Here is a 21353-nt window from a genome sequence, read left to right as displayed (position 1 = left end):
TCGCACCGACACAGATAGGTCATATGGTGACAATGGGACAGGAAAGGGCTAGGAATGGGAAGGAAGCAACCGTGGCTTTAATTAGGGTACAGCTCCAGCATTTGCCTGATGTGAAAATGGGAAACCACGGAAATTCATCTTCAGGGCTGCCGACAGTGGGGTTCGAACCCACTACTCCTGAATACTGGATACTGGCCGCACTTAAGCGACTGCAGCTATCAAGCTTGGTATAGAGAGAGAGGGGGGGGTGGGGGAGGGGGATTTTGCCTGACTTTCAATGTGGTTTCCGAACCTCCAGAGGCACAACAGATACGATCTTCTGTGCTAGACAACTCCAGGAAAAATGTAGAGAGCAACAGCAGCCTCTGTATTAAGTTTTCTATGATCTGGAAAAAGCCTTTGATTCAGTACTATGATCTGCTATGTGGAAGGTATTGAGACGTTTTGGATGACCTGAACGTTATGTGGAATTGGTTCAAGCTCTTCATGATGGTATGTATGGACAGGTTCTTCATGGTAACTCAGTGTCAGATTTGTTCCCAATCACTCATGGATTGAAACAGGGCTGCGTGCTTGCTCCTACGCTCTTTGCTGTGTACATGGCTGCCATGCTGCATGAATCATCTGCAAACAACTTAGACATGGAGATTAAATTTAGTTTTGATGGAGGCCTTTTCAATTTGGCAAGACTTCGCTCACAAAAACGTACTCTGGTTACCTGGGTGACAAAACTGCAGTATGCTGATGACACCACATCTCCTGCTCTAACAACTGCAGAACTACAACAGTCAGTCAACTGCTTTAAAACTTTGGTCTTGCCATTAATGCAAAAAAAAAAAAAAAAACCCGAAGGTACTTGCACAACCTGCCCCAGGATTAACTCTTCCTGAGTTCAGTATCTCCATCTTAGACACAACACTGGAAAAGGTTGATCACTTTTCATATCTTGGAAGCATCTTCTCTAAACGGTGCGAACAAGTCGTTAATAAAAGAATTGGGGCTGCTCATGCAGCATTCGGATGGTTAATGCACACAGAGTCTACATGAATAATGACTTAAAACTGCATACCAAACTCATGGTGTACAAAGCTGTTGTCTTTTCCACGCTGCTGTACGGCTGTGAAACATTGACACAATATCGCCGTGATATCAGAAAACTTGAGCACTTCCACTAACAGAAAATGAGATACATCTTGAATATTAAGTGGGAGGACTACGTGACCAACACAGTAGTTCTCGACAAAGCACAGCTAAATAGTATTGAGGCAACAATCATCGCTCATTAACTGAGATGATTAGGCCATGTTCACCACATGGGTTATACAAGGCTTCCCCGCCAAATTCTTTATGGTGAACTTTGCTCTGGCAGTAGACCTCATGGAGCCCCTTCTGAGCGTTTTAAGGACCAGCTGAAACGCATCATAAAGACAAATGGTATAAATATACTGACATGGAAAGAATGTGCTGTGGACTGTTCACTGTGGTGGAACACTACATCCACCACTGTCAACTTGTTTGAAAGAAAACGCGCAGACATCAAGAGGCCAAGCGACAAGCAAAAAAAACTCCATCAATTACAACCCCACCCTCCTGCATTCATTCAGTGTGATTTGTGTGGGCGTATGTTATGCCAGGATTGGTCTGTTTAGTCATCGCAAACACATCCATAAACTGAGTTGAACTGGTCAACGTATGCAGGAAGAAGTTGTATATACTCAGATCGAGTTACAGCCGACGACGACTCAAAATTAGTTTTGGCAGATTGAAGAACCTAACAGTTATAAATTAACTGAGTCAAAACTAAAAAGAGATGGCTTCAGATATTACAAAGTTTTAGGAAGACTCAGGCTACATCATTTTAGAAAGTTGGCAAATAAAAAGTCAAACTGTTGCATTCAAAGTAAGCAGAGATAGAGAGCCCTTCACCATAGGCATATAAACAAGCACTCACATCAGTGCTAGGAACCTAAATATGAAAGTCTCTGATAAAAATTAAAAGAACAGTCTATAAAAGTTACATGAACATTAGCCCTGTTAAAGAAAACCTGAGGGACTTCAATATATTCTCTGCACAAGAGTTAAGAAAATTTAAATGAGTTAACAAGATACTGTGTTGTTGTATGTTGGGTATTCAGCCCGAAGGCTGGTTTGATCCTCTGCAGCTCCGCTAACAGCTGTCATAAATAGCCTAGACGTCACTGAAGAGGCGTACTAGGGAAATGAGGAGTGAGGTAGAGGAGTGAGGTAGTTTCACGTTGCTATCCTCACCGAGCCAGCATTTCTATTACATATCAGTATGCCAAGCTTACTGAAATGCATGTACCAACCAACCCTGTGAGCGATATTTTCACACCATTCATAACAGGGACTGGCTGCATAAGGAATGGTATTACTAGCATCACTCATACCTCAGTCACTTTCATATTGTCAAAGCCAAGGATGAGACTGAGACAGGGCAATGAAAGTAACAAATCTGATATAGCCCATACCAGAAGACATAGTGCACTGTAAACACTACATCTCGCCAGAAAAGGCATAACAAGATACTATGCATCAAAATTCATCATCATCATCATCATCATCATCATCATCGTTGTCAGGGCCATCTGCATAAATTCTGGGTCCCCTCTTTGCCAACTTCATCACAAATGCCAAATAAAATTTTTACAATAATAGGTACACACATAAGGGTACCTGGTTTTTTTCTTCGGAAATACAAGTGAGTACATTATTATTCAAAACAAATAATATGATTATTATTACTTAATATTAATTTTTAAACATTTAGTAAATAAATCAAAAGGAAAAAAAAAATGTGGGAAAATATAAAGAAAACTGGCAGTTATTCTGCAGCAAACAGAAGAAGGAAGTAGTGGCCAACTTTGGATTAACAATGAGTCATGATTACTAAGTTGAGCACCTCAACTTATTAGGAACACAACCAACAAACAAATATCCTATTTGCAACACTGGCATTCTGAATTAGGTTTGATTGAAGACTCCCAGAAGCAGCATACTGTAAATTGTGCTGGGATGCTAGAAAATGTCTGGCCTAACCATGTAAACTGTTTAGAAATGCTACTCATGTATTTAGATCATTTTTGAAATTTGAAATTATTACGTAATTGCCAGGGACCTGAAAAATTAGCATCTATTTGTTTCAAAATTAGCATCTATTTTTCCAAAATTGGCATCTATTTACAAAGTTAAAATAATCGCATGGTGGTATTAATTTTAACGATTCCAAGTTTATGAAGTGCAATTATTGTCCTTGGTTCACACACAATACAAATTCATTGTTCAAATGAAAGCATTGTCAGTACTTCAGCATTGCTTTTTTTCAAATTGCAGCGTCTGTCTGTAACCACTGTGTTGTAATGAGACAACACACGCTCGCTATCTACATTGTTCGTTGGGGTCCACAACAACTCAAGACAGTATTTAGCAAATATGCTGAACTCTGTCTGAACTGCAGTTAATGCAAGCATGACATCACATTTTTCACTTTCATCTGGGTTTGAATTGCATGTTTCAGAGAACAGTAACCAGACCAGATACCGTTTCGTGAGAGATCTGTTACTCCAAACAATTTCTCAAGCTCATCTAATTTATCAGTATTATTCAAAATTATATTTTTTGGATACAAAGCTTGAGAAATTGACTCAAAATGCTTATGGTTGGGGTCTTTAGCTTTCAATGTTGCTAGTTTGCACTGTGAAGAATGAGCAGCTTTGACAAATGTGTCTCTACACACAGCCTGCTGTAGAGGAGTGAGCTTAATCAAAGCATCATTAGTTGCCGCAGAAAAATTCCCCTCACAAATAAAGGTAAAACTGGCGTCAAAGTTATGCAATTTGGGGTAAAGGAGATGAGAGGTAGGATACAGAGACCCTTCAAGTTCAGTAAGGAGGTCAATCAATCCAGCTGCATGATCTGTGACAAAAACTATGTGGGAGTCAGGTATTTAATACCACAGTTGTTTATGTCTTTCATGTCAGACATCTTGAAAAATGTAACATCATCAGTAAAGTAAGCACTCAAATAGAAGACATCCTGAAACCAGCTATTCTATCGGGTTATGACAGGTGCAGGAAAAAGCTTTGCTTCCTTTGAACCACCATACTTTGATGTTAAGAATTGTAAATAATTCTATTTTCGCTTTCTTGTGTTCAAAAATGCAGACTTTACCATTGCAACCACATGATTTAAATCTGTCATCACTGCGACCCAACTATTGCCAACCAAGCTAATCTTATGTGCCCAGCACTGTACATGCATTAAATGATCCCCCTACGACCACACTTAATTTTTCGTAACACTGGGTCATGTACGGGCCACTGTCACTAACAAACACTTTAATTGCATCATATGGTACACTATAACTGCGTAGAGCTTCTAAAACAGCACAAGAGCAGTTTGTAGCATTTGCTGCATCAAGATGGTTCACAGAAACAACATGCAGCTCTCTTTTCGATCTGGCTGGGACTTGGAATATGATGATAAAAACACAACGGCCCATTCTATCCGTATTTTCATCACAGAGTATGTTGATGTTCTTCCCTACTAGAGCCTCTGCTGTTCTTTTCTGGGGGTCAGATGCAACTTCTAGAAAGGAAGACCTCAAATTATAACAAAATAATTTAAAATTACTGGATCAATTGGGTACGGGTAAGATAGTTCGATATGTAAATCGCACTCAAATTCAGTATCCTTCAATTTTGCGCGTGGTTTCAATGTTGTAATACCTAAACCGTACCCAATCAATGAAATCAAAACTTACCCGGTAAATATACTTCACGTAGAGTTCTCACACATGGCAGCTCTTCATTTGAAAACTCAGTAATCCAGGCTCTTAGCTCTTTGCTTTCCAGCTTTTCCACAGGTATATTTGCTTTGGCTATCATTTTTTTCCCCACCCAACTCAGCAATTACAATACTTGCAAAACACTATCGATGAATCTGTGGCATTTAAACCATCCTTTGCATATTGCTGAGCCCTTTCGTGCGCAGTTTTTGTCGTGAGCCCCATAACCTAAACGATCGCTCGACTTTCTACTCTTCACTAGTTTCAATTTTGAACACCAGGAAAACAACGCTGCGTCTATCTCATTATTTCCGTGACACTCGATTTACATTTTATTCCCCTTGCTATTCCCATTGTTAATATCAATTGAAGTCTGCCAGCAGCAATCGATCGGCTACTTTTCTTCATCGATCTGACTGGTCGAAAGATTTATGTATCATATTTTGAGTATTTCTGAAGATTTTGCCGAAATATGTTGTTTTTGCCAGTAAAATACCACATTTTTGCAGAATTTGCACCAAAATCGCATATTCATACTTATTTCGCATTTTGGGTCACAATTCGCATTTTGTCGCACTTCTATTTATGCGTAAAAATGATTTTATTGCACATTAGAAGTACCATAGGCTTGGATTCGGTATAAGATTAAAAAATTTGTATTTATCGCAAATGCAATTTTTTCAGGTCCCTGGTAATTGCTCTGTATTTTGAACTTCATATAAGATGCCAAATACGTAACATATTGATTTTCAATAAGAGCTACATGTAACAACAATATATTGTCAAATAATAATTTATGAATCTGAAAATATTGAATATTTTCCACTGTCCTATTGCAGATTTTGAACACACGATTCACATCTGATGGCATGTTGCTGTGGTATTCAGTATTGGTGGAAACCTGAATTTTCACATTTTGACAGTCACAAAATCATCTATAATGTCTGAGAAATTGAATACTATGACTGTTATGATTTTGGCATCCCTTAGATTCACGCTAGGTCACATGTGACCCACCACACCTTCTTTTGTGATTATTAATGGATATATGGAGATACCGGTAACTATCAAATAGTAGGATGCTACAAGGTTTGTTTTTTCACCTATTCAATACATATAAATTTTATAAATTAGGAATTTATTATTGATTCCACTTGAGACATATTTCGCCCTTCATTGAGGGCATCATCAGTCAAATTATCACCTCAAGGTAAAAAATCAGGTACCTGGTTAGTAGTTGACAAGCACAAATAAATACATATTATTAATACACATACAAAAATTAAAATTAAAATTAAAATTAAAATGCTTAATTTTTGTATGTGTATTAATAATATGTATTTATTTGTGCTTGTCAACTACTAACCAGGTACCTGATTTTTTACCTTGAGGTGATAATTTGACTGATGATGCCCTCAATGAAGGGCGAAACATGTCTCAAGTGGAATCAATAATAAATTCCTAATTTATAAAATTTATATGTATTGAATAGGTGAAAAAACAAACCTTGTAGCATCCTACTTTCAGTATCTTCAATACGGATAACAATGATTTTTATCACTTGCAACTATCAAATAGACCGTTCAGTACACTTCATGTTTTATTAAAAATTTAATTCACACAGAGTATTTTGAAAGGAAATATTAAAATAAAATACAGTAATAATAAGTAAAATTTGGGAACAGGTAGACTTTAGTGTATTATGTCTGGCCAGGGTTACCTGCTATGGGATGGAGTAGACTGTACGGAGTCAGTGACTCAGTGCCAAGTGTTGGGCAGTTGTAAGTCACCTGATGATCTAAAAGGGCCAATGGCTTCAGGCTAAGGAGCTTCTTTAGTTAGGTGCTGGTCACCCGTGAAGAAAATGCCACTGAAATCCAGCATACAGCATCTGTTCTCCAGGTTAGGGCGTCTGAGAAAGCGTGTGCTCTCCATGTTAGGAGTTGCCTTACTGAATCTGGCAGTTAGGTATAAAATGCCTTTGGGTGTGGCAAGCCCACTATAATAATAGCCTATATGAAGTGTCAGGACAAGGAGAGGGTGAAATGGATGTCAACGATCCACTGTCCAACCCAGGAGCTCCGTATACAGGGATGACAGAAGAGGAAGAAGAAAAAGAAGTATGGTAACTTATCTATCATTATTATAGTTTTTTTTTTGGTTACATGGAACAAAAGGTGTAGGCTTAGGTTATGTAGATCATTTGCTTGTTCCTGGCACATAGAGGAAATGTAGCATAAGGAACAAACAAAAGCTAAGCAATTTCTTCTGCCTAACTGTGAACTTGCCCTCTGGAAGTCTTGTTTTCAACCATACCATACTACAAAATAAGTCTTTCAGATAAAGCTGTATTTGTTTTTAATAATACCCTGTTCGCATTAAAGCATCTAGCAGTGTCTATTTATTTTTCTCGTTGTTTTAGTAGCAGTTATTTTTGTCATTATATTGTTTCTGTAGATTATAAAACAAATAAATATTCTTTGTTATAAATATTTACCAAATAAATGCTGTTGATATTATTTATCCTAAATATTCCTTGGTATGTATTTGCATCACGGCCTACTAGGAAAACAAAACCTCTCAATATTAAGTAGAATAATAATATTAAAAACCCATACAGAATAGGCTAAAAGTACTTTTCAAACCAAACCATTGTTTAAAGAATATGTCATCGCAGGGTTAGATTACCATCCTATGATGAACCAAGAAAGTCAAATGATGATGATGATGATGATGATGATGATATTGGTTTTAGGTCCCACTAACTACTTTTACATTTTCTGGAGTCGAGTTGCCGGACATTTGTTCTGCAGGAGTTACTTTATGTGTTGGCACATCTACCAACACAAAGCTGATGTATTTAAGCATCTTCAAAAAAGGCATGGGATCGAACCTGCCAACTTGGGCTCAGAAGGCCAGTGCTATCATCTGAACCACTCAGCTCAATAAAGTCAAACAAACTTTACTAGAGTGCTGTGTAAAGTTTTAAAAGCTGAAGTTCCTCAAACAGTTAAGAATGAAGAGAAAGTGAAAGATTAAAAAAAAACTTACTGTACCTTGACTGTCAATCCTACGATCCGAGATGGGTATGACAGGATGCAGTAACTCAGGCAGAGCTTGGCCACCTCCACGTCGACAAGGCTTGAAAAAAGAGTGAGCCACAAGTTGACCTGCAGAAGGACGATGAGCAGGATCACGCTGCAAACACAGCTCAGCCAGTTGGTGAAAAGCCTCCGAGAAGCGGCGCTGCTGCAGGGCCTTGAACTGCACATTGCTGGTGCTGGCCACACTGTCTCCTACACCAGAGTCTGGATGCTGCTCTGTGCACAGTGGGCCGTCTCACAAAACACTCACACAAACTTGCCAAGTCATCTCTGATAGGAGTGTGGAAGGTTCTATTACTATAGGTGCCACAATCTTGACAGTAGTTTAACAAATACACTTATAAAGTTTAACTTAAGAATCAGAGCTATGTGATTCACTCACATTTTGTAACTTAAAACTCATCCATAATTTTATGACTGTTGCTTTTAATAATTTTAAATTAACAATTTTATACCAAACTATTAAAACATACTCCACAAAGGTATCCCAGCAACCTTCGACACCCCTCAAATCTACAGCTGACATATAGTTCACAGAGCATTGATCAATAACTACAGATGTCCCATCATATATCAGGTAAGTGCCAAAATATTTAAATTTGAATCTGAAATTGTACAGTAGATCTCACATCCCATTTACCATTAAACTGGTCATGTTCACCTTTATTGTTATATTAGCAAGCAATGGTACCTTCTCAAACATAGCATGCCTGTACGTAAAAAGAAAAACAGCCAACATTTGTTACGTAAGTGAATTTCACAAAAGTATAAAAAATGCCATGAGAATTATGATCAATTCAGATGACATTGCTTATTAACCATGAGTAATAATCACTAAACTCATTCAGTAAACACTGTAAATAACTTTTTCTTTTCCGGTTTATCTCCAAAAGGTACTTTTGGAACTTAGCCTTACTTTGACTGGATATCAACAAGGAATAACAAAGCTACAAAGTTTATTACCTGGAAAGGATGAAACAGGAAGGTGGATATTATTTACCTTTCCTTTTGATGGGTGGGTGAGGACGATGCAGTATTGAGGGGAAACGTTTTTCTGCTGGACAAAACAAAAACAATTAAATGTAACCAACTACAAGTCTACTGACACTCCATAAGAAAATTAACATACAACTACTTCCTACAATCAAAAACTCCTGCAAATGGTGCCAATAAAGTATGCATTATGCATAATCAAGTCTGTAGTCACTAAGACCATTTTTCAGCCACTTCCCAACTATGTATGCCACACTTGAATTCCCATGAAATATATGCTAATGATTAAAAAAATAACCAACGCTATGCTTATTATCATAATTTTTCTCTTGTTACACAATAATCTCAGTATTTTCTTCTTCTTCTGTAATCCTTATCCAGGGAGCTCCTGGATCGGGCAGTGGATCCTTGACGTCCACCCACTCCTCGCACCACCCTGGCAATACTCGTAACTCATCATCCTGATCTGCTTTGACACTTTATATACGCTAATATTACAGTGGGCTCGCCACACCCAAATGCATTTTATACCTAACTGCCATGTTTCAATAAGGTTGCCCCTAACCAGGAGAACAGACTCTTCCTGCAGGATTTCAGAGACATTTCCTCCACTGGGGACCAGTACCAACCTAAAGGGGCTCCTCTGCCCGAAGCCAGAGTAATTTACTGCCACCCACCACTCGGTGCTGAATTACGGACTGTAAGGTTTTCTCCATCCTGTAGCAGGTAACCGTAGCCAGACAGTGAATCTCAATATCACCCAGTTTTTTATATTTTTGCTTAATTTCAAATGGTCGTGAAACTGCCTGATTATATCAAGACAGCATAAATTGTAAAGGGAAAAAATACTTGAGAGAACTTCATTTATGCATACACTTTTACTGGAAATTCTTATGCCTCTAAGCATATAGCCTAAAAGCAACTGTAAATGGACTAAAGCCTTTTATAATCTGTTTATAACTAGCACGTTAGTGCCTGCTGCTTTCAAACACTTAACCTTGAAATTATTAAACACTAAGTCTAACTACTGTTTCGTACAACTTCTTCTTATACTGCTCCTATCCTCTATGGCTAAGTTAATAGAACTTCCAGGCCAGGCAAATGGCAGAGAGAAAGTTAAGCAACATCCCCACAACATATACACAGATACACAGATTTATTCCACATTCCACATTTCAAACTCAGTCTTTATACCTTAATTAAAAATTCCCTCCAGTTACTGTTTTCATTAATTCATATCTGCCATTCTTATCACTATTCTCACTAGATTAACAAACTATTTCACTCAGCCCTTGTATGTACATACTGTAGTGCTCTCTAGTCATACATATTTAAAAAAAAAAAAAATTGCTCAATAACAGGTCGTTAATGCCAATGCATGCACAAATCTCATGAAAAGCAATATATGTACAGCACAAAGCCATTGAACAGAAACACAATACAGGTAATACTGTCAAATAAGAAAAAAAGCAGAAAGAAATACTTACAAAAGTAGGATCTTACAGACTATTTAGAAACAAAGAAATATTTTTGACATTTGTTCTTGGATTGTGTCAAAGACAATGCAAATATGAAACAGCAAAGTGTTTTGGAGGATATGGATATTGGCACTTATCTAAAGAGGTAGAATTAAAGAGGAAATTTAATAACAATAATAATAATAATAATAATAATAATAATAATAATAATAATAATAATAATAATAATAATAATAATAATGTTATTGGCTTTACGGTCCACTAACTACTCTTTTTACAGTTTTTGGAGACGCCGAGGTGCCAGAATTTAGTCCCGCAGGAGCTCTTTTACGTGCCAGTAAATCATTGAAGGATTTTGATTTTACATTTCTACTGAAAGTTTTCCACCACATTTTTTTGGACATGGAGACACTATTCAACATTCTTCAAAGTAAAACCTTGATGCAAGTGCGATAAACAGGTATAATTTGAAAACAATATTCTCTCACCGATGTGTACCTAATGCCGATATAGAGTTCGAATTATTATGGTTATTATTATTATTTTACGATCGTGATTATTATTATTATTACTATTATTATTACTACTACTACTACTACTTGTATATATGGCTATGAAGTGATATACATCCATTTAGTATTATTATTATTATTATTATTATTATTATTATTATTATTATTATTATTATTATTATTTACATAGTTGAATGATTGTATTGTGTGTGAGGTTATGTCATGAAACGTGTTGTACATAGAATTTATATCAGTTTCGTTAATGTAAATACCTGTAAATTAATATTATAATGTACTTTTACCTGTATATATAAATTGTAATCCATAATTGTGAAACACACTGTAACTTCCAGAATGGTATAGGCATGAGAACGATTGAGAATATTCTGTACATTACAATCTATGTATTACACACTCTAGAATTTTCATGAAGGTAGTTTTCTTTGTAATGTAGCTTTCTAGAAGCCTGGTCAGGCTCATCTATTATTATTATTATTATTATTATTATTATTATTACTACTACTACTACTTGTATGTATGGCTATGAAGTGATGTACATCCATTTATTATTATTATTATTATTATTATTATTATTATTATTATTATTATTATTATTATTATTATTATTATTATTATTTACATAGTTGAATGATTGTATTGTGGTCAGTTACTGTTAAGTGAGTTGTTGGAAGAGAGTTATTGTGTAGCAAGGACATGCTTTTAAGCAGTCAACTGTTTTATTTGTGTTCCAAGGTTGTATTCTCTATGTGCAGCGATTGGCTTTTGTCAAAATGGCAGTTTCTGATGTGAGTGTTTTGTTTGTGCCAACAGCGACTAAGGTTATGTGCATGTTTAATTTATAGATAAATGTAAATAAAATAATTGTACCCACTGACAGCATCTTATGTGCGTCTTTGTGGATGCATTAACCTTGGTCATGAAATACTGCACTGAGAAAATAGAAGAGATGATATCTCACCTTAGAGATGCAAGAAACAGTTTTGGAGCGACGTATAGGAAAGTGAAAAATGACACTGTTGAACCTCTTAAGAGAACATGACCTACTAAATCCAAAAATGAAATACGTGCTTCCCTACAATGAAATTATTGATACTGTAATTGGACAAGTGGAGGTGAGATTTCAAGATTTTAGTGATTTGCAATTTTTTGAGCTTTTAGATTCAAAGAAATTTCTATGTTTCAAAATTCGATTTCTTGACAACTTGTTTTTTACTCTTCAATCAAGTTACAGGAGTGTTTTCAATTTTGGCAATTCGCAGAGTGAAATAATATTGGTATAGGCCTACTGTATAGGTTCTCAGACTTTTCGAATGAAACTGTGACTGAAATGATGCAATTCTCAATGAAACAGACTTGACAGAAGAAGCATTTACCGAAACATATATATTATATTGTTTGGTGTCAACAATACCAGTCAGCACATCCAATGTAGAGCGCAAATTCTCTTGTTTGAAACGTGCAAAGACGTCTCTTCGTAATATTCGCAAAGCAAGAACAGACTTTCTACACTTCTTTCCCTGTTGTCAATTGAAAAAGGACTGCTAGATGAATTTGAAAGTGAAAAAGCCTTGTACAATGCAGTTATCGAGAAATTCCTTCAGAAAGGCGACAGGAGAATTACACTAATACACAAATTGAGTTCAATTTATGGTAGTTGATTTTATTTATTCGTTTATTTATATTTGATTGCTTAATTATATTTTTGATTAATTTATTAAGGTATTTATGTTGTTAAAACATGTAAAGAACTATATTAATTCAATTTCTGCAAATTTTTACCTGTGTCTTTGAACCCAGTCCCCAGTGAGAAAGGTCACCATACACCACTGATCTCTGAAGAATAATGTCAAAATATTTCTTTATTTTCCCCTTTTCCTTTTTATCATTCTACTCAGCTATCAGCATGTCTCCTTTGTCTCAAAAAGTCTCATTCTCTCCACATTCCCCGATCATGCTACACTGATTTATAATGTAGGACACTAACCATGTAACTGGTTATCTCCTGCTGGATCCAGGTCTTCATACAAGTGCACTGTTGAGCAATCCAGAAGCTGTGGTGAGCAGCCACGTACTTTCTCAGTCAGCATTAGTGTGGTAGGCATATCCGCAAAAGGAACCACACCATTAGCTAACTCACATGCAGTCATCCCCACACTGTACACATCAGACTTCTCATTGTATCCCTGCAGGTTCTGTATGAATTAACAAAGTCCATCAGAAGTACAGAAAACATTAAAACAAGATATAAATAAAAATTAAGCAGAAAATAATGCCACCACACCTGTTCCAGTAACTCAGGACTAAGCCAATTAAGGTTACGTGCTGTGCTATGAGGAAATGAATGAATACTCTTCTGCCAGCGACCATTCTCCACAATCTGACACGAATATCGCAGTCCAGATAGACAGGCACGGCCACTGGCTGATACTAAGATGTGACTTGCACGCACTGATCTAAAATATTACATGAAAATACAATACATCAATTGAAAATTAAGCTATTTATTATTTTTTAAACAACTATTATGAGTAAGATTTTCTGACCAACTCACAAGAGTTTTTACAGAAATTGGTACAATAATAAAGAATCTTGTGGGCTGTTCATTCTGGAAGACAACAATTGTTTACTGAGTAATATTTCTAGGCTGAACATGTTGGGATAGTGATTTTTATTCATACTCATTACTGGCAATGTGATAAAGAGACATCAAACTCATACATGCAGGTCTTCTAATAGGTAAATCATTTAAAATGCATGGTGATGATAACAATAACAACAACAACACCACACATCATAATGCATTAATTTTGACCTGAAAAGTAGTTTTATAACACGTCAGTAAAACTGCCAACAAACACTAAGTCTATCTTACCTTTAAGTGGTACAGAATTTTGTTTTCTCATAAAAATATTTTTGTTCTTAACACTGTATCTTTAAAAGCACAGTTTTTATTTCAAGGATGTACTGAATGGAAATGAGAAATCATTGCTTTTGAAACTTTTGAAAGAAATTAATTTTGATATTATCCAAACAAATTATGAGTGGATATACTTTCATTCTTAGCCATGAAACAGCAGTACAACACCAGGGCTTGTACAGCTTTCTATTGAGTGAACTACTACTCACCTCAATATAATTTGGTGTCTGCAGCCTTGGTCACTTCAATAAAACTATTTGCTAAATTTATGAAATTAAATTGTGTATTTCATCATAATTGAACACAAAATAGCTAGACAAAAGAAGCTGGGATTAATACCAGCATTTAAGTCAAATTGGTTTGTCTTCATTAATTACATACATCACTCCTACTGAAACAATTATCTAAATTAGACACACCACTTGAGTTTACAGCAGGTAAGTTCAATATTTCCAGTGAAGGGAAAAATACAAGAAGAAAGTAATTGGGTTGAATTACAAATACTATGTCCAACGGTTTTATGAGATGTTTCAAGGTGCATTATTGGGCAGCAAATATGCGGGGACATTTTACTCATTAGAATAAGAATTAGAATAAGAGGTTCAATTGGGTAAGCACATCAACCTTCCATAACCTCACAACCATCATCGCTGAAACTGAAAATGCCCCAAATGAAGTCCCACATGATTTACGCGATGAAATCAGACACGAGGTTAAGAAGAAATGACCGCGATACATAAACAAGATTAACAACAACAACAGCCATAAAAGCAAATCTGATAATGCTCAGCTCGGGAAACTCGAGCATCATAATCTATTAATAACAAAGGCAGGCACCACAGTCATCATCGACAGAAATGAATACATCACTATAACTAAACAATGTTTCCTACATGACACCTTTCAAATCAAACGAAAAGATCCAACTGCCAGTATCCAAAGAAATCTAAAAATATTACTGAAAAACACCCACTTTCTCCTCAACGAGCAAGAAACCACGAAGCTAACCATAACGAATCCACAACTGCCGACTGTGAAAGCCTACCCTAAGATCCACAAAGATAATGTACCCATTAGACTGATCATAAATTATAGATCAAGCCCGACTTACAAATTATCATGCTTCATACAAACATTTCTCAAAAAACACTACACATTCTTAGCCAAAAAATCAGTATGAAACTCAACAGAATTCTGTAACATCATCAAAGAGCTGAAAATCGAATAACATCACGTTTGAGCATCATATGATATCATTAACATGTACCCTAACATACCCACACAGAAAACAATAAGACTAATAGAATCGAATTTAAGAAATCACAGTAATCTAAGCATCCTCGAAATACATGAGTGCATTATTTTACTTGAATTTGCTCTAAACAATAATTACTTTAGATTCCACAATACTATCTACAAACAGACAGGCTTTCCCATGGGTTTACCAGCTTCAGGAATATTAGCTGAGATCTACATAGACCACTTAGAACACTCAGAAATTAGCAATATTAACAATATATCATTCTGGTGCTGATTTGTAGACGATGTCTTTGTTGTTATAGACTGCAGGTCCACAAACGGAAACAACATACTTTAACAGCTAAACAAAATAGATCTGCAAATAAAATTTACTATGGAAAATGAGAAAGATCACACTTTGAACTATCTTGACTTCTGTCACTAAAACTGAAGGCCACTTAACATACAAAATCTACAGGAAACCTACACAAACGTCCAACACAATAAAAGTTGATTCCCTTGCCCAGCGGATGAGATCATGTGTTATGGTGCTGCGTCGAATATCCTCATATATAAAAGATCTACGCTTCATTTGTGGCTTCCGAGAAATATTTGGGACTTCATTTTGAGTGCCAAGTTTGTGGTAGTGTTATTGAGTGAATTTACTCTAGTTTCATAGTGTTTTATTATTAATATTTATGCCATAAGTGTCAGCCATCTTATTCATTACTTCATTTATTCCATAGATAACACAGTCGAGGGTGTCACTCGATATAATTGACTAAACTATCTGCCCTAACTGGCACCCATTTTTTTCTTTGCCATCGCTACCATAGAAACCACAAGAAGACGTACATTCTACTTTCAATTCTTGGCACTGTTTAGACCAAACAGCCAGCCTATAATGTCAGCCATCTTTAAGATAAGAAATATGAGGCGTCTGTCCTCCAGAGGTACGGCCGTAAACATACTCCAGGAACTAAGCAGAGGTTGGATATGATCTTACATAAGATGTTGCGATGGGGGGCCTCAACTCCAACACGGCGCGTCCCTATGGCTGATAGGGGAGGTTCCTGTAGATATGCACGACAGGTGTGAATAAGGTTCCTCCAAATCAACACCCGTGGATCAACTGAGGCAAAAGAAAAGGGTCAACGGTCTCTAAAGCAGAAGAGGAAGATTCCCAATGGTTGAGAGAGCGGAAGAACCAAACTCTGGGGCTTACAACCTCAATTTTAATTTGGAGGAGCAGGCAATGCCTACCCTCCCAACTAACTTCAACGTAAGGCATGATGGAAACACCTTCAGGAAAGACTACTCCAGGCGGCAGCCGGAAACGGAAATCCCCCACCGCCGTGATAGGTGCAACCAGGCCTTTGGATTCTGGAGAGCCTGGAACGTCATGCAGGGAAAATTCGGAGCTTCCCAGAACCTCCTCAAGAAAGATACGAACCAAGCAAAAACATCTGCTCGGAACACTGAACATCAACACACTCCTAAAAGTGGGAAAATTAAAACAACTTACTAATAATAATAATAATAATAATAATAATAATAATAATAATAATAATAATAATAATAATAATAATAATAATCGTATGGCCACAGCTACCGCGTGCAGACTTTTCAATTTGACGCCATCTGGCTGTCTGCTCGTCAATTTTGACGTTCCGTTTTACTGTAGGTCCCCACTAGATGGCAGACCGAGTAAACCGAAACTCTCTTGGGCGTCTATGTCTGAGATTTAATGAATTTTGTCGGATAAACACCAAACGTGTCACCAGAGATCTTTTACATGCCGACATCGTACGACATGGAGTGTCGAATGGACTTTTTTCCGCCCTTCAAAAATCCGACTACCTCTGCCGGGTTTGAACCCGCTATCTTGGGATCCGGAGGCCGACACTCTACCGCTGATCCACAGAGGCAGCTAAAAACTTACTGATGTTTTAAGAGAAAGAAATATTTACATACTTGAAATACAAGAGACAAAATACCTTGATGAAAATCACATGGAATCTAATGGTTATAGAATTTACAAAGGAAAACTGGCAATAAAAATCAATGCAAATGTAACGATCCTAGGTACGGCCTTTATGGTTAAAAGTAACATTCTGGAGTCCATCATCAATTTCACCTCACCAACAGAGAGGATCTCGTTTCTGTCTTTTAGATCTGGCAATAAAGCATACACGATCATCAATGCACATGCACCGATAAATGACAATAACAAGAAAAACACGGAGAAGGTAGACGACTTTTGGGAAATTCTTGAAGACACAACATCCAAATTCCACAACACCATGTGAAAATTTTGGTTGGTGATTTCAGTACTCAGATAGGTAAAGAAAGAAGCTACAGGAAAATTGTGGGGGACTATCCACCACATAACAGAACGAACAAAAATGGCGAAAGAATAATCAGTTTCTACAGACATTTTAACTTGAAACTCATGTCTACACACTTCAAGGCACTCCTGAACAAGAAAAAAACATGGGCATCTCCTAATACGATTCTGGGGGAGTTTCAGATCGACCCTGTTGCTATTACGACCAGAAACCGAAGGGAAATCTTGAACGTCAAGGTAAGAAAAAGCTGAAACATAGATTCGGACCACTACCTCTCGGAGATTAAAGTAAGATTCCAACCAAACAAACCCAAACAAAGAATCAAGAGGAAGCTTAGAATTGATGCAGATACTCTAAAACAAAACAGAGAGACATATTGTGAAAAATTGTCGAAGCTGAATATAAACAGCTGGGAAGAGATCAAAAAGTCAATGTTTAAAGCAGCTGAAGGTTTGGGGGATCAAGAAAGGAAACGAAAACACAGGTGTTGGAATGAAAAGTGTAATGAAGCTTTGGACAGAAGACTACAAGCATGGAAGAGGTGGCATTCCAACAAAACCGAAGAGAGATGGGAAACTTTCAGGGAAGAGGGGAAGAAAACAGCTAAGATCATACGATCAGAGAAAAGAAATTATGAGAGAAGTAGGATAGATAAGATAGAAGATGATTATCAAAAGAACAACACTCGAGCATTTTACAAATCCTTCAGAGAGGAACTACAGTGATACTAGCCATCAAGTTTGTGTTTCAAGCGGGAGAATGGTACTGTAGTAACGAACAACAAAGAAAATTGTCAATTTCTTGCAGATTACTTCAAAATGTTGCTAAATTGTGCAGAACCCGTGGAAAGATTGGATACGAAAAATCTATCTCAGGATAACTAAGATTCCAAGCCACCGAGTCTAGAAGAGATCAAAGAAATAATAAATGAGCTTAAAAACAACACAGCACCAGGTGAGGATGGAATTATTGCAGAAATGTGGAAGTTCGGAGGAGAAACTGCAGCAAAAGCAACCCACGCCGTCATGGGAGAAATCTGGAGAGATGAAAAGATCCCCGATGATTGGAAGTGCGCTCTTATACACCCACTTCACAAGAAAGGTCTCCGGACGAACATCAATAACTATAGAGGCATCTCTTTACTCCCAATAACATACAAGATACTCTCGAAAGTACTATTGAGAAGAGTTGAAGAACAAGCAGACCATCTCACTGGTGAGTACCAAGCTGGTTTTCGAAAAGGAAGATCAAGCGCAGAACAAATATTTAACCTGAAGAGCATTCTCAGACTAAGAACTTTGAGAAGCCAGAACACTGTGGTAATATTTGTTGATTTTAAGAAAGCGTATGATTCAATTGACAGGCAGGCTCTATTTAACGTCCTAGAGGAATTCGGAATTGAAAGGAAAACAAGAATGTTAATAAAACAGACCCTGACAGAAACTTTCTCAAATGTCAAATTCTTTGGTGAAATTTCTGAACCGTTTCAAATAAAAAACGGAGTCAGACAAGGGGACTGCCTATCACCAATCCTCTTTAACATTGTTCTAGAAAAAATCATTAGAACCTGGGAAAAAGCCTTGGAAGTGAAAGATAAAGGGAATACATTTAGGGAGGAAAGGACAGAACTTAGAAATTAAGTGTTTGGCTTTTGCAGATGAACTTGCCGTCTTGGCTCACAACCGAGAACATGCCCAAATTATGCTGAATACTCTACATGAGATCGCTGAGAAAACGGGTCTCAAAGTATCATATGAGAAGACGGAATACATGGAATATGGACATCAAGGAGAGAGACACTTAAAAGTGAAGCAAGGGACTGTAAAAAGAACTGAGAAATTTAAATATCTAGGGGAATGGATAGAACCTAACGGACTGGATAAAGAGGTGAAAAGAGCAAGAATTAGAAACTAGAACTGGCTTACAGGTTAACCCAGAGCAGATACAACAAAAGAGCAATATCTTACAAGACGAAACTTAGACACTACAACACAGTGGTAAAGCCAGAGAGTCTGACAATGAATAAAAAGGGTGAGCTTCAAGATCTCAAAAAAGGAGAGAGAAGAGGAGAGGAGAATCTTAAGGAAAATTTTAGGACCAGAGAAAAATGTTGATGGGAAGTGGAAGAATAGAAAAAATTATGATCTTTACAAATATACCAAAATATCACTGTCACCATGCGAAAGCAAAGGCTAAAATTCTATAGGCATCTAGAAAGAATGGAGAGAAATGGCTAACTAAGAAAATATTCAAGTACATCTCTGGACTTTTCGATGAAGTGGGTAGAAGAGGCAAAAAAATATGCAATAGAAAGTGGACTTACAATGGTTATGATTCACAACTGAAAAGAATTTAGAAGCCGAGTGGACAGCATCAAAACATTCCAGAAGAAACCACCAAAATGTAGGCCCAAACTGGTCATATCTGAGAAAGAAAGGAAGATCAGAAGAAGAAGAAGAAGAAGAAGAAGAAGAAGAAGAAGAAGAAGAAGATGAGGAGGAGGAGGAGAAAGCCTTAAGTTCAATGCGGTCCATACGCGGCCAAATTCGGAAACAAAAAGAAAAGTTTATTCCACTCACCCAAACGCACACAAAAAAGCGGCATACTACAGCATGATTTACAGAGCTTTCAACATACCTCTCTCCCAGGAAGAATTAAAAAAAGAACTGAAGATTATTCACGAAATAGCGGAGCATAATGGATACAATAAAAACATGATAAACAAAATCATTCACAAAATAAAACATCAACTGAAATCCAATTTAAGCAGAAACAGCGAAACTAAGAAAGACTATGCACTTTTTACTTTCAACAACATCCACATCGTCTGGCTTCATGGCTAAATGGTTAGCGTGCTGGCCTTTGGCCACAGGGGTCCCGGGTTCGATTCCCGGCATGGTCGGGAATTTTAACCATCATTGGTTAATTTCGCTGGCACGGGGCTGGGTGTTTGTGTCATCATCATCATTTCATCCTCATCATGATGTCCAGGTCGCCTACGGGCGTCAATTCAAAAGACCTGCACCTGGCGAGCCAAACTTGTCTTCGGACACTCCCGGCACTAAAATCCATACGCCATTTCCATTTCAACACCCACATCCACCCCATAATCAATATTTTCAAAAAACACAATCTAAGATAGCTTACTGAACCACACATAATAATGCTTCTATTTTACACAATACTAAATCAATCAATGAGAATAATAAATACAGCCATTCAGGAGTATACCGCATAAAATGCAACAATTGTGAAGCCACCTACATTGGGCGCACCGGCAGATGTTTTTCTATTCGATACAACGAACACATCAACGCCACTAAATATAATCACTTTTCATCCATAGAGCAACATGTTGAAGAACACAAGCATAAATTCACTAATATCGAGAATGACATGGAAATTTTAAATATGAATCCCAGAGGCCCATTGCTCAATATAATGAAAGATTTTTACATCAACATGGACCAATACGTTAATCCTAACTTAAACGAAATCACAGACAAAACAAACATTCTTTTCAACACAGCCATACCCATTCTAAAAGACACATATTTTAAAAGAATCAGCAAACACAAACCCACACACACCCCAGCAGACGCACCCCACCCCACACTACCCCCTCCACAAGCTGCTTCCCCCTCCCCACCACCTCTCTTTCTTAGCACTACGACAGCCACAAGACGTACACGCAAAAAATGTGCAACACGCTCCCAACTATGCCCGAGGACATATCCAGCTCACACGTAAGTAACATGCGCGCGCGCACACCCCCCCACACACACCCACCATGTACAAAACCTATTTTTTATTATTATTATTATTATTATTATTATTGAATATCCAAAGCAGTTTGGAATCCTATTTTACATAGTATATTAGGGTTGTAGTTAAAATATATATTCACTTTTACAATGAAAATGAATTCATGTATCGA

General features: G+C 37.1%; 1 protein-coding gene across 1 annotated transcript in view; it reads right to left on the bottom strand.

Moving 5' to 3' along the window:
- Positions 1 to 21353, bottom strand: part of Stlk (Ste20-like kinase) — a 208043-nt gene that overhangs the window by 18667 nt on the left and 168023 nt on the right. The window contains exons 4-6 of the mRNA XM_067147566.1: positions 13194 to 13365; positions 12897 to 13104; positions 7861 to 8124 (exon numbers count right to left, since the gene is read on the bottom strand). Coding sequence (XP_067003667.1) covers positions 7861 to 8124; positions 12897 to 13104; positions 13194 to 13365 — 644 coding nt within the window. The remainder of the gene's footprint in view (positions 1 to 7860; positions 8125 to 12896; positions 13105 to 13193; positions 13366 to 21353) is intronic.

This window comes from Anabrus simplex, chromosome 5 (genome assembly GCF_040414725.1).
Source record: "Anabrus simplex isolate iqAnaSimp1 chromosome 5, ASM4041472v1, whole genome shotgun sequence".
NCBI classification, from domain to species: domain Eukaryota; kingdom Metazoa; phylum Arthropoda; class Insecta; order Orthoptera; family Tettigoniidae; genus Anabrus; species Anabrus simplex.
This window is presented reverse-complemented; position numbering and strand designations above follow the sequence as displayed.